General features: G+C 37.0%; 1 protein-coding gene across 10 annotated transcripts in view; it reads right to left on the reverse strand.

Annotated features, from left to right (window-relative positions):
• Nucleotides 1-14,808, reverse strand: part of LOC124403191 (receptor-type tyrosine-protein phosphatase S-like) — a 135,718-nt gene that overhangs the window by 46,577 nt on the left and 74,333 nt on the right. For all 10 annotated transcript variants that reach the window (XM_046876836.1, XM_046876829.1, XM_046876828.1 and 7 more), the window contains 4 exons: nucleotides 6,916-7,185; nucleotides 6,029-6,610; nucleotides 4,948-5,084; nucleotides 3,679-3,823 (listed from right to left, as the gene is read on the reverse strand). In XM_046876836.1, coding sequence (XP_046732792.1) covers nucleotides 3,679-3,823; nucleotides 4,948-5,084; nucleotides 6,029-6,610; nucleotides 6,916-7,185 — 1,134 coding nt within the window. The remainder of the gene's footprint in view (nucleotides 1-3,678; nucleotides 3,824-4,947; nucleotides 5,085-6,028; nucleotides 6,611-6,915; nucleotides 7,186-14,808) is intronic.

Here is a 14,808-nt window from a genome sequence, read left to right on the forward strand (position 1 = left end):
ACTCTGTGGGCAGCCGCCATGAGGACAGTGTCAATAGAAGTCGGCCTTCTGCCACTGACCTGAGCTCGACATTCAACAATCTTTTTTCTAAAATAGCCTCATGAAAGGCAAAATCAGTTAGGGGACTGGAGTACATGATTTATGAGGTAATGATATGGATATTGGGATGTGCCTGTGAAAATTAAACCAGCATCAGAAAAGGTCACCAACTTTTGAACTCCGCCTGTGAATAGTGTCAGTGGGCTGCTTAATAATTATGACTTCCTTAAATGAAAGGCTAGAGTCCCATTTTCCAGAAATGCCATTTCCTTTCTGGAATCCTATAGTCTAAAATATAGCACCACTGAAGCTCATGGTGATGTTTGCATTCGGTGAATATGGACTGACTCATCTCAGATAGTTTCAAAGGATGATACATTCCTAGCTGAGGGCAAGATTTTAAAGGGAGACAAATGAACAGATGTAGAAAAAAGAAAACAATCTTAACTATGTACTGTGGTGTTCAATTCTGAACGGTCCTCCACTGAGCTGTAGCAGAAAGTTCGCAATACAGTTTTTTCTCTAGTCTGATACTCTTACACAAAACATCAGCATCAATGCAGATTCCAATCACCTTGCTAAAGCCAAATATGAAATAAATCTATTGGTAGTAAATTTACAAGGGTGAAATGGAATGCGTAATCTTAATCTGACATTCTTGAAAGATGAAACAACACCCTTCATCTTCCACAAGGTTATTAGACTGTAGTCCAATCAGAACAACTGTATCTCTGTCCTAGTCCTATCAAAGTGATATAATGGCTTTGATACCTGGCTACAATAGAAAGTGGCTGCCGTGCTGTCACACAACCAGCTATTGATGTTTATGGTTTCGGAGATATTCATTGATATTTACTAAAGCAAACGAGTAAATATTTCAATATCTGAACCAAATTTCAGTGACAAGTATATTGTATATCTACCTATAACCATATCTAATACTAAATTTATGCAGGGAAACAACAAAGTGCCTGGAGTCCATTCTCAAATCTCAATTCTGTGCAAACATGGCAAATTGAGATGTTGGGCTGAACTAATTCCTTAGTCCAGTCTTTGCAATAGGAGTCCAATATTTTTTTTTAATGTACAATTAGTTTGTATTTACTCTTGTAAATTAAGTGTGTTTTTGAATAGTTTTCTCTATTGTCTTGGACTTGGTCATTAAGCTCAGTAAATATGGTCTTGGTCTAATCAAGAGTTTATACATTAATATTTGTTTGTCTATTTATAGTATTTTTTCCTTATTATTGGTAAAATGAACAATGTCGCCAACTACTCGAAGTAAAAGTTTGTACTTAAAAATTTGACTTTCGCCCTCAATCTGTCTTTCATTTTGACCTCAAGAGACAAGATTTTTAGTCATTTTGGTCTTCACCTTTTGCAGACCAATTAAAGCATTCCAGTGGTGCTCATACAAGTCACATACATTAGTCACTATGCACTCTACAATGGCCATCCTGGAACACATGTGCCAGTTTTGAATTTTGCTTTGATATGAATCACAAAAGATGACTTTAAACTCTGAACATTGACAATAACTTAATTTAAAAAAAACAAACAAACTGGGTAATTGTTTCATTTTGATGATCGCAACACAACTCCAAATACTTGGGACAGGGCCATGTTTTAATTTTTTTAGAGGAATATTGTCTAATTCATATACAGGATTAGAGCTGCTCAACAGTCTATGGTCTTCTTTGTTGTATTTTCCATATCATGATGTGCCACATTGGTAAAAGGTCTGGAAATCAGTCAGGCCAGTTCCAAACCTGAACTCATCTACTACAAATCCATGCTGTTCTACTAGATGCTCTGTGTGGTTTAACATTATCTTGCTGAAATATGCAAGAACTTACCTAAAAATGACGTTAATTCTCTCGTAAAACGAGAAGATGGCACCATTTCTGGATAATGTTCACATATGGCTTATTCTTTGCACAACCGAACTTCAACCTGCATTTGTAGATAGCATGGCAAACTATTTTTACAGACTATGATTTCTGGAGGTGTTTCTGAGCCCATGTAGTGATTTTCATTGCAGAATGATGCCTGTTTTTAATGCAATGGCACCTGTGTGTTTGATGATGACAAGCATCCAATATCGATTTCTGCCCTTGTCCCTTCCTGCACAGAGATTTCTCCAGGATATGAATATTTTGATGATATTATGTACTGTAATAATGAGATTTGAAGTATTTGCAATTGATGTTGAAGAACATTATTATAAAATTGTTTCAATTTGGAGACACAGTTTTTCAGATTGGTGAAGGTTTGCCCCATTCACATCTTTATAACTGCCTCTCTAAGATATACTATTTATACATAATCATGTCAATGACTTGTTGCCAAATAGCCTAATTAGTTGCAAAATGTTATTCCACCTTTTTTCTTTTATTAACACTTACTTTTCCAGGTTTTCGTTGCCTTGTCCCAACTTTTTTTGAGACGTGTTGCGGCCATCTAATACAAAATTACCTTTTTTCTTTAAATTTTACAGTTCCTCAGTTTATACATTTGATATGGTTCTATATTCTATTGTGACTAAAATTAATTTTTATGAGATAGCGTCCCAACATTTTTGGAATTAGACATGTATCTCTCACTAGTGGAAATAGCAAAAGAAGCTTACCGTAAGTGGTGGTACAGTCATGCCATTTCACTGCAGTTTTTTACTCGCGGTCTTGGGTCCCATCAGAGGCCAGACTGATTCTCACTTACCAATAACTGGCTGAGGTCCCACCAGACACCAAACAAATTCTCACTTACCATCAGCCGGCTGTTCGTACTTACATTCTGTAAATATCTTGGTTTGTATTGTTTAACATGAGATTACATATTATCACAAAAGGAAAAAAAATAAACCATTACATGTCATTTGGTAAACCATGTAGTGCTTGAGCTTGTGGTTACAGGACTCAAAATAGGAAAGAAAATAAATATTATAATAAATATATAAATATAATAATAATAATAAAGAATAAATAAAGAGGAATAAGGAAAAAATTAAATATGAACAAAAACAAATCCCATCCAGTTTGCTTGTGGCTTTTTGTATTGCCAGAAATGGCAAAAGAATACACACTACATAACAAAGGCTACACAACATTCAAATGGCAAAACGAAAAACACAGATAATAGGAGAAGCTGCTGAATGAATAATGATGAATGATGGCTGATGGATGGATAGATAGTTGAGAGACAGAGACGTGATATCTTGAAGACAGACTAATTTTGGCAGAAGTTGAGGCATGCATGTTTCTCCATGTTTCAATTTCATGCAGATTGAGCAGAGAGAAGAAATGTGAATATATAGGGTAAAAAATCAGTGGCACACTCTGGAAATTCCTCACCAACCCACTACCCCCGTGTCTCACTCCTGTTAACGTGTTTTTCATGACTAATGTAGTTTCTGAGGTCAACAATATGCAAAAATCATCAAATAGCCATACTGAAGGTTACATGCACAAGTTACCAAGTGAAACAGAGGTCACACTGAAACATATCTATCTAAATCAGCCATTTTAGATCACAACAAACAATATGAAATACAAGGGGAAATGAGTATGTCGGGATGGGATGGAATCATTCCAGTTCATTAGGGCAGTACAGTACAGAAGCTCTCATTAGACATGGACATACTGGCTTGTGCGGTACGGTGGAAGATCTCATTGGTGAAGGCTCCGATGCCTTTACTGGAAATGGCCGCCAGAGAGAAGATGTACTCTGTGTTTGCTCGCAGACCCTCAACAACATAAAAAGACCTGGGCTCAAAGGATTTCTTCTCCTGTTGATACAAAATAAAAAGGTTATAAAGCTAAAAAACATCTATAAATATTGATTTATATTACCTAGCATTATCTTATACCACAGAAATAAGTAGTTTTGTAAAAAAAGGATAATGTGTTGGCCGCCCCTGTGCACTACTATAGATTGTTTTCAGAAATGCCAGAGAACTCAGGAAAAGTGGATGTTCCTATCCTGGAATTCTGACAATCCCATTGCACTTTTTCATGTTGAAGGTCGGATATATTTTTCAAGTTCCCAGTACAATAAATGAAACCTTCTGACCAATTAGTTTTGAGAATTTTTGAGAAAGTCTTGTAGAAAGTCAATATTTATATCTGAATCATTTTCTCTGTCCTAAATGTACCTTAAATAAATACTTTTCTGTATATAAATATAGATGCTTTATGCGAATATATGTTTATTATAAGTGAAAACATACTCAACATAGAGAATGAAAACAAATACTATTGTAAATATTTGAAAGTAATTATGGTGTTTACATTTACTTAAATCATCAGGACACCAAATGAAAATGTTGCTATGTTTCCACACGGACCATTTTAAATGCCGGATGTGGGCATCATGGAGGTTTTTTTGTTGTTGTTGTTGTTCTGGGGAATAGGGATATGATATGAAGTCTCTGATTTATTACCAAAGAAGATGGTGGTAATGCTTTACTTAAAAATGCGAACCGCCAATAAATAAGAAGAAGAATCATGGCAGATTTTGGTGCTTGGTTTGAGACTTAGCGCATTAGTAAAACAAAAGTTTAGCTATTAAAACATTTTTTCCGCTGGAATTTATTCTTTTTTATATCCAAATAAAGAAAGGATGCCGTGAATAATTGTGTGTTGCCTTGAAGGTTTTGATTTCTTTTATATTTATTTATTTATATTTTTAAACAAAATGGTCAAACAGAAATGTAAATGTAAAAGTAAATTGATCTTTAATAAAATTAGCCGTTAAAATGAATTTTCGTCTTTATTTTAAAAAACCTATATATATTACACACATATAGACTGTATGTGGACTCAATTATGCACCCGACTTATTGCTTTCTCTGGAAACCTTTAAAGAATCTCTTCCTTCTTTTATAATAACTGTAATAATCAGATGTCTCACCTGCGTGCCATGTTTTGCAGCTCTGTAAATGAGCTCGTAGCTTTTGATGGGCTCTTTAGAGAACGGTGGATCCCACATCAACTCAATGCTCGTATCTCTCACCTTGCCAGTCCTGAACTTCCCTGGCTGGCCTGGGACTAAATCAACATTTATAAATAAACAATGTAAATTAATATGACATAAAAAAAGATTGAATTACAAAACCATTTGTAATGAGCTCTAGTGGAACATAAAAAAGAGATAACAAAGCTAAAAGGTTTTCCAAGGTTTCCTTGGGAAAACTGCTTGGCTTAGATAACATTTTTCTAATGAACATTAAAAAAAAAATCACATTTACATTATTTCAGGTAAATCTGAGTAACTGTTTAATCCCTGTGACAGATTATTAAAAATATGAAGAGAAAAACATGCTATTCCCTGTGACTTTCCTCCATTACCATTTATTTTTACTCACAAATGTATTCATGTGATTAACTAAATTCCCACAAAGTGGGTTTTATTTGTTCACAAATTCAGTTTATATCACTAATAATAAGGATAGAGAAACATCTCAAGGGTCTATTGAGACTGTGAATCCCTGAAAGCTATAATATCTTAGATTAAATAAATTCTGATCATTGTACATCTAAAAAGCATATACATATTCAGTTAATCTATTAGGAAATCTTTCTAAAATTGTCTATAAAAGAGACAATCTTCCTGATATTGTCTCTTTTATAGATGATTTTATGATTTGCTAAGCAATTCTGGAGATCACTTGTTGGGTGATGTTGGATTTCATGTTCCCATGATAATTTTGCGGTTGTCATCATGTAGTCCAATGGCATTATGGGTAATATAGACAACCATTACTCAAGATGTCGATGAAACACTTAGAATTTCGTTACTAAATAAATCTTGCCATTGAAGATCACACTCATTATAAAATAATATCTAGAACTGCTCATTTTTACTTTTAAGGCAGTATTTACCAAATGCAGACATTTAAAGTTCAGCAGTCCACCACAGTGAAATCTCAAACCTTTCACACGTCTGGTAGATATAAATATTAGAAATGTACAGCTGTGTATTTTCTACTCACCCCCAGGCAGGACTTTAATATGTACTGAATCCGAGAAGGGTCCATCTCCTACAGAGGTAAAAGCCAGGACACGGATGGTATAGGTCTCAGATGGAGCCAGGCTCTGAATGGTGGTGATCACACTATCCTGAACATTATGGATCTTCCAGTTGCTCATCGGCTGCAACGGATCCATGGTGTAGTAAACTCGATAGCCCTTTATCTGTCCATTGGGTTCTTCAGGTTCCTCCCACCTGACGGTTACAGCACTGGGTGAGATGATTTGAGCCTGGACGTTCCGAGGTGGGCTGGCGGGCGCCTGCTCTCCGGTCCTAGCATCCACCTTGTTGCTGGGTGGGCCTTGGCCGATGGTATTGAATGCAGAGACACGAATCTCATACTCAGTGTTGGGGTAGAGGCCACCGATACTGTAGCGCGTCGTCGTGATGCTGTCAACCGTCTCAAACTTGCTATCAGGTGATTTTGCTCTGTATTGGATGATATAATAGGACACAGGGTCTGGGTTGCCAGAGTCCCAGGTAATGGTGATGCTTGTGGCTGTTGTCTCCGTCACGATGGGGGTGCCGGGAGCTCTGGGTAACGCTGTGACAGAATGATCAGTAAAGAGTTTCTGAATTGATGCATGCTTTGGAGGCGAATAACAAAACGAATATAAATAAAGATGAAAAGAAAAACCCTTCAAGACGTCAAAACACGTAATGTAATATTTGCCACTTCTTGAAAAACAATCTGCAGGGTAAATATAGACAATTGCCATCGAAATAGCAAATAACAGATGGTATCTTTCAGAGGAATTAATAAAAAAATAATCTTCTGTCAGATTTAACTGACTTTGTCAGAACTGCCCAACAAAAACAGTAAGCAGTCTGAGAATATATCTCGCTTACATTTAACGATGACCTGAGCCACAGCTTCTATAATCCCCAAGCTGCTCATTGCCACGCAGGTGTAGTTGGCCGACTCACGCACTCCGTTCAGCTCCAGAACGTTCCGGCCGACCGGCATCTCATCTTCGGGCGTTAGGTCTTCGGAGTTCAGCATCCATTTCACGTAGGGCATGGGGGAGCCCACTGCTACACATGTGATATTTACACTTCCTCCTGGCATGATCTCATGACTCGAGGGCAGGATGGTGAACCGGGGCGGCACTCGGCGAACTGCAGCAGAGAACAAGACAAAAGAAGAGACAGGGATAACAATAATGGCAAACGATCATGTGGGGATTGCAGATATAATCAGGCAGATAGAACGGAAGAGCTGGGCATCAGATTTGACAGGAAAAGCACATCTAAAAAGTAATATTTTAAAAGAAAAAAATATATATATATATATATATATATATATATATATATATATATATATATATATATATATATATATATATATATATATATATATAGTATGAGACGACATGGTATAGGGATGTAAAGACAAATACGTAATACATTATTAAGGCAAATGAAATCCTTAACAAATGCAGGACACAGAGTTTTTCCATTCTATGTAGTAGTGACAGAGAATTCATTAACATTATAACTGTGGGGTTTAACAAGACACTAAGTGAGCTATGTATAGGAAATGTAAAAGGGAAGAATGTAAAACTCAAAAACACAAATATAAAATGTTAACACGAGGTTTCCTGCTCATTGCCAATTTTTTTTTTTCACCCCGGCAACGTTTCAGAATAACACCGCACCGCCATTAGCAACTCAGCCAGGAGCGAGTGGGAATAATAATGCTGCATATTTCTTTTTAACAGTCTCCCTGTTCCAGTGAGCTTTAATTTCACCGAGTAGCCGTCAGCTTTTGCAGCCGATCTGAAATGCTCTCAGCTTCCCCACGGCTTCGCTGCACAATGACAAATTTAAATGGGATTTTTGTGCAGCTTCAGGGCCAGGCTCGATCCAACAGGGCCCTTTCAAGATCAGACATGGCTCAGGTCGATACGTGCAGCTATCGACCTCATGGGCAGTTCAGTTCAGGCTGCGCTCATCTATTGAGCACGTCAGATATGGATTCGCGAAAGTGCATGAGGGAGCAGGACGACGTGTGCTGCTTGGAATAATGGAAATGTTTGGACTTGAGAGAGGAAAGGAACTCGTGTGGGTTTGTGTATCTGGCAAATATAACAACTAACTTATACATTAACAGGCATAGATTATATTTTAAATAAGTTCAGTCGCTCTGGATAAGTTTGTCTGTCAAAGAATTGCACAACAAAAAGAATTTGACACTTTCAAGGTTTTGTGTTAAATCCATATAGATGAATTTGTTCTTGCTTTTTACATGATTGTGAATTTAAAACGGTAAAGTTAGTTGCTTTTTCTTGTGTTTATCAAAAGGTCTACTGCTATTTGGTGCAAAGCAACTACAAGAGCATTCTATAGTCACTTACATACTCTCTCTTTCAAAACATGGCCCCTTGTGCTGTATTTCTAATTTTAAGTTGAAACTTCTCACCTCAGCAATCATTTTAGTATATCTTCTCAAGGGAGGGATACTATACGATACTATACAGTAAAATACTATAGAAATTAAAATTGAATATACCTTAAAGTAGTCAATGTACAGCTTGTATAGTAGTAAAGATTTACTGTTTTCTGGAAATAACTCAACATACAGCCATTATTGTTAAAATAACAGTCAAATTAGCACTGCCTTAATCCTTCTGGGCATGGAATTCACCAGAACTGGACAGGTTGTTGCTGGGATCCTCTTCCACTCCTCCATAATAACTCATCAGACTACAGGACATGAGTTCAGTAATTTATGCTTTTGAACAGGTTCTTTTCAGCAAACTGTTTGCAGGCTTTCTTGTGATTCAGCTTCAGAAGAGGTTTCCTTCTGGGATGACGGTCATGCAAACTGACTTGTTGCAGTGTGCAGCGTTTGGTCTGAGCACTGACAAGCGGACCTTCCGCTTTATGCAACCTCTAAAGCAATGCTGGCAGCACTCATGCGTCTGTTTTTTGAAGTAAGCTTCTGCACCTGAGGCACAGAACGAGGACTCAACTTCTTTGATGGACCCTTGCGAGGCCAGTTTCGAGTGGAATCCGTCTTGAAAAACCTCTGTATGACCTCAGCCACTGCACTGTAACTCAGTTTCAGGGTGTTGCGATCTTCTTATAGCCTAGGCATCTTTGTGGAAAGCAACAATTCTAATTCTCAAATCCACCGAGAGTCTTTACTATGAAGTGGCATGTTGAACATTCAGTATTCAGTATAAGAGAATTGTACCACATTTTTACTGCTCTAATATGGACATGTGGATTTGCATGGTTACACAAAGTACATCACTTAGGGTGTACTCACTTTTGTTGCCAGCTATTTAGACAATAATGGCTGTATGTTGAGTTATTTTAAAGGGGACAGTAAATCTGTACTGCTATTCAAGCTGCACATTAACTACTCTAAAACATATTCAAGTTTCATTTCTATAGTATTGTCTCTTGAAACAATATACTAAAACGGTTGCTGAAATGTGAGGGGTGTACTTACTTCTGTAAGATTCTCTCTCTCTCTCACACACACACACACACACACATCTTGTGTTATGCTCCAAGTGTGTGTTAGAGACTAGATGCAAACACACCACAAGGCAACTCCTGCTGTCAAAGCTATTCAAAAGGAAAACTGCATCTACTCTCTCCTAGCAGATCTAGCTCAGTCTGAATAAGTAAATAAATAAATAAACAGATTAAATAAATAAGTGACAAGAAAACAAAAGAAGGAGAAGGTGAGAAATGTAAATTATGGTAAAGTACTATGTGCCTATTTTTTCCACACATGAGAAGAGAGATGGAATGCAGCAAAAGGAGACGGATTTTCAGAAGTCAGAAAGAGGAGTGATAGGTGTGTGTCTGAGCAAGACACGAGTGAGAGAGCAAACTCGAGAGAAGGGAGGGACGGTAATGATAAAGAAGGTATGCCAAGACACGCTCCAAGCGTTCAACACTGCTTAGTGGATTGATGAAATGTCTAAGTAACGGTCAGATTTATTTGGAGCGCATCTACAGCATCAAAGGTTCCGCAATCCAAATTAATGGGACAGGAGACAGAACGCAAACATGGACAGACTCGTGAGAAAGGAGGGGAGGTATGGAGCAACGAAACCTGATAGGTTGCATAAACTACAGCATACTATTGGGAACTGTGTTTTAGACTAATATATATTTATGTATTCTTAAAAACTCGCTGGTTACTTCAAGAGGAACAACTGTAGAGCTGCTCAGTCATCATGAAGCACCCAAACAATACATAAAATGTGATTCAAGACAAAAGCATTAGTTAATGTTTATACCTAACATCAGAAAGAAGCAGGACAAGATGTAGAGAAATGGAAAAATCTGACTTGGTCTATTTTCAAATGGTCAATTTTAGAGAACTTGTGAGAACATAGTCTTGAATCACGATTGGAACCATGACGTGGTCTTTTGCTGTTGTAGTCCAGCCACATCAACTTTTTGTGCTTTCTGAGGTGCTTTTCTGCTCACCACATTTACAAAGAGTGGTTATTATATAGAATTTCAGTCTCAGATCGGTCTTTTCGTTCTCCTTGGACTTTTATCCTCAATAAAGCATATCTGCCTGTGGAACTTCTGCTCAGAATTGTTTTTTTTTTTTTTTTTTGCACTATTCTATGTAAGCATTCCAGGAGATCAGCAGATTTTTACAAAATATTAACTAAAGCTTTTAACCTGCACCTGTGTGATTTTATGCACTGTCCTGCTGCCACACTAATTGCTGACTGGATGTTCTTATTAAAGTGTCTGCCAAGTGTATTAGCATATTCAAGAAAACGTCTATAATTATATCTGTTAAAAAAGACTTATTTAGCAGTTCCACCATTGTCCAATATAGTAGTTTCGGTGCAATTACATGACAAGATTTCGTCTTGAGATATTTATACGAAAAGCAATTAATTCTCAAGGAGTGCCACTTAGAGCCATAACACACTACCGCTGGGTTTCGTGTACACATCCTACAAAGCAAGAACATTAAATTTAATGAAGCAGTTCAAGCCAAGGTTCTTGTTTCTTGGGAGTAGGTATTTTTGTGTGAGTCGAGCCAGGTCTCTGAGCAAAAGCGCGTATTTGATTTCATGGCTTACGGGGGATTCACTACTCGGGATCATGTTTTAAATGGCAGCTTTGGCCTCGGGGAGAATATAAGCCCGTCAGACTAGCCAGGAACACAAATATATCAGCTTTAGGTTAAGCTATTCAGCTCAGGCTATCCTGCTAGGTAATCAGGTCACCAGCCTTATGGAGATTATAGATTTAAAAACAGGGAGTGTCAGACAGAGATGACGCTCATGATGCAGCTACACTGGTGGGAATGGGAATGTAGATGCGGCCGTCAGCATTTAGGTGAACCGTATCTCATTATGAATGCTACAGTTCATGGATTATTCAAACGCTCACAATCATAAATACATTTCAATTTTCATACAGTTGTTGCAGTTTTTGCATGCGGAGGATACCCAGAATTGGACAAGAATAAAAAAACTACGACAAACATTAACAAGCCTGAAACAAGTCATTGCCTTGATTAAAGATAAGTGATCATAAAAACAGGAATGCATGCACAGATATGAATCATCAGCGGAGGCATATTTAGACAGAGCTCACAGCACTGCGCCGAAAGCAAGCGGCATTCACAGCATGCAGCGTTCAATCCAGACTGTTTCCAATTCAGTCTCACAAATGCAGCAAGCACACAGAAAACATTCCAAATAACTGCCTTTGAACATAGGCTAATAGCACGATTACCATATCTTCATAGCACACTGATGTATAAACACAAGAAGAAAAAAAAAACCCAAAAAAAACGGCCATGCTAGTATTTAGCAGTATCCGGTTCAAATGCCTTTTTAAACTGTTTCTAATAAAGAGCATTGGGTTGACTAGTCAGCCGTCTAGACATGACAAATATCCGCTTCTGTATTAGGAGTATGTCCGAATCGATGTTTTTTTAATTATTATTGTTAAAGTGATAATAGCCCTGCTGTCTGCTATTTGTACTATTTAGCCAAATGCGATTTGGCCTTGTAAATCAGACGCATTAAAAACAGAATTCTTATCCTTGCTCCCAATGAGATCCATGTAAAGAACAAGCCTGAGTTATTGCCTTATAATTTTACAGCCACCATAAGTGCAGCAATAAAGCACTAGCTTTCAAACAAGGGCCGAGGTTAAGGCCAAAGGGCGGCCATTTTCTAGACAGCTGGAGGAGACGGCGGGAGACTGTCTGTGCCACATCCAAATGGCTCCGTATCTCCGGCCTGGCATATCTGCCCTAGTCACCAAGATATATATTCACACAAAAGTATGTACACCCCTCATATTTTAGCAACTATTTCAGTGTATCTTCTCAAGGGACAATAATATAGAAATTAAACAAGGATGTATTTTGGAGTAGTCAATGTGCAGCTTGTAAAACAGTATAGATTTACGGTCCTAAAAATAACTAATAATCCTAATAATAATGAAAATAACTGGACATAGAGCCGGTATTGTCTAAATAGCTGACAAAAAAAGTGAGTACACCCTAAGTGAACATGTCAAAACTGTGTAGTATTAGTATTGTCCCTTGAAAAGATACTAAAATAGTCGCTGAAATGTCACTTTTGTTAGATACTGGATATATATATATATATATATATATATATATATATATATATATATATATATATATATATATATAATTACAGGTTTCCAACACCTATTTAACACTGTTCAGCAAATGTCATCATTATTCATTTATACCAGCATTGGTATAATATTCACCTTAATACCATTTACTGTCTTGGCATTATCGTGATGATTGGCAGAGAAATAGCAGGATCTCCCGCCAATACTGGATGTGAATAGAAGGGTAGACGTCTAGCTCAAGCAGTTGATGTCACCCTTTAAAAAGAGCAGCGAACCAACACTTTTTTATCTGACTCAAAGGTGACAGACACACAGTGTGCATACCATCCGCCTTGCGCTTTCCCATAGAACGATTATCAAGCTCAGCTGGTTATCATATCATTCTTAACCTCTTTAATGCTGCATTTAAATCAGAGAGCTTTGAATGGCTAGGCAATAAAACACAATGTGGTGTAGTGTTATAGGAAAAGAAATACTTTTTTTTTTTCTTTTTTTTAGGATCACAGTTGTACTTATTATTTATTTATAGTTTTATTTAAGTATCAGGAACCATAGCAGCAAATGGAGAAGCAACAGAAGTCAGCAGCCTCTATCTATGGTCTTTCGAAATATAAAAATCATCAGCACCACAATGCTCACACTTGTATAGTTTTTAATTATTAATATCTTTTTTACTTTTTTGTTATGTGTCACCGTAGCGCCAGAACTATATTATCCATTAGCCCTTGCAGTCTATGTTTTTATTGTTCTTGTTTTATTTTATGGTTGTTTAGTTGTGTTGTTGCTCTTTACGTAATAAATCGTCTGCCTTTGTATCTGCTGTACTAGTCACTGTGTATAAGTTTACTATATATTTATATACTATGTTTATTATTATAGTTTAATATATTACTTATATAAACAATAAAATACTATATAATAACTGTACTACAAAATTATCAACGCAATCAAAACAAATAAAAAAAATAATAATCCAAGAAATATTGAACAGGTCCGAACACATACAACAACACACAGATCCAGAGCCAAATAATAAATATGTAACAACTCTCTAGTCTGACAGAAGAAATAACAAAGGATTGATGGAAAATATAGATATTCCAATTATTTTTTATCAAAGGTTATACTCGTATTTTATCACTGCTTAATCCTTATTGATATCTTAATCCCAGCTGAATGCACAGTAATCGGATTTCTTAACGCGTGCTCAAGGTGAGAACTTCTTTAACAGGCCAGGGCTCGCAGCGATGATACGTTTCTGAATATCCCTCACTGCCGTCACACCTAGAGGCTCGCATTAGCATAATCTGCCTGAACACTTTCAGCATGAGGAGATCAACACATCAGATTAGCCAGCGCGAAATTATTAAGGTTGCTGTCCTGCTCATGCACTGCAAGCCAGTGTGCTGACACGCTTCGTTCTCATGGACTACTTAATGATCATTTGTACTAAAATAATGAAACTGAATATATTGAACATGTTCATTTTAACATCATAATTCCTCCTACCTGCACCTTTAAATTATTTCTTATGTCCAGCAACTCATGTGACCATTTAAACATAATATTATTATATACAATACAGATAGATCTTTAGCTAGCTGTTCTCAACACTGAGGTTTAGCTAGCTGTGTTTTCTTCAGTGATGTTTAGCTAACTCTTCTCTATCGCTGTTCACTACATTGAGGTTTCATTTAAGGTTAGCACTTCTCTACATTGAGGTTCAGCTAGCTGTTTCTTTTTAACTACAGTTTAGCTATCTAATTTATAAACTCAGGTTTAGCTAGTTGTTCACTACACTGAGGTTTAGCAAGCTGCAGAGCTGTTCTCTATTCTGAGTATTAGATAGCTGTTCTCTACACTGTAGTTCCCTTTCAGGAACTTGAGCTGCGTCGGAACGCTTTGGGAACGCGACTGCTGATGTTGTCCATGCTATGATTAATGAGTCTAATCAGTCAAAATTAAAGTAAGGCTGTCACTGGTAGAGTGACGTCATGACCAGGGAGTATAAAGTGCACCTGGAAAAAAAAAACTGCTTCAGCTTCTGTTCATTCATAAAGTGCTCTGTGTGAAATTTAATGTTTTTTTGTGTTGTCAAAAGAATGAAGGCATCTGAGAAAACCAAGC

This window comes from Silurus meridionalis, chromosome 20 (assembly GCF_014805685.1).
Source record: "Silurus meridionalis isolate SWU-2019-XX chromosome 20, ASM1480568v1, whole genome shotgun sequence".
Lineage (NCBI taxonomy): Eukaryota > Metazoa > Chordata > Actinopteri > Siluriformes > Siluridae > Silurus > Silurus meridionalis.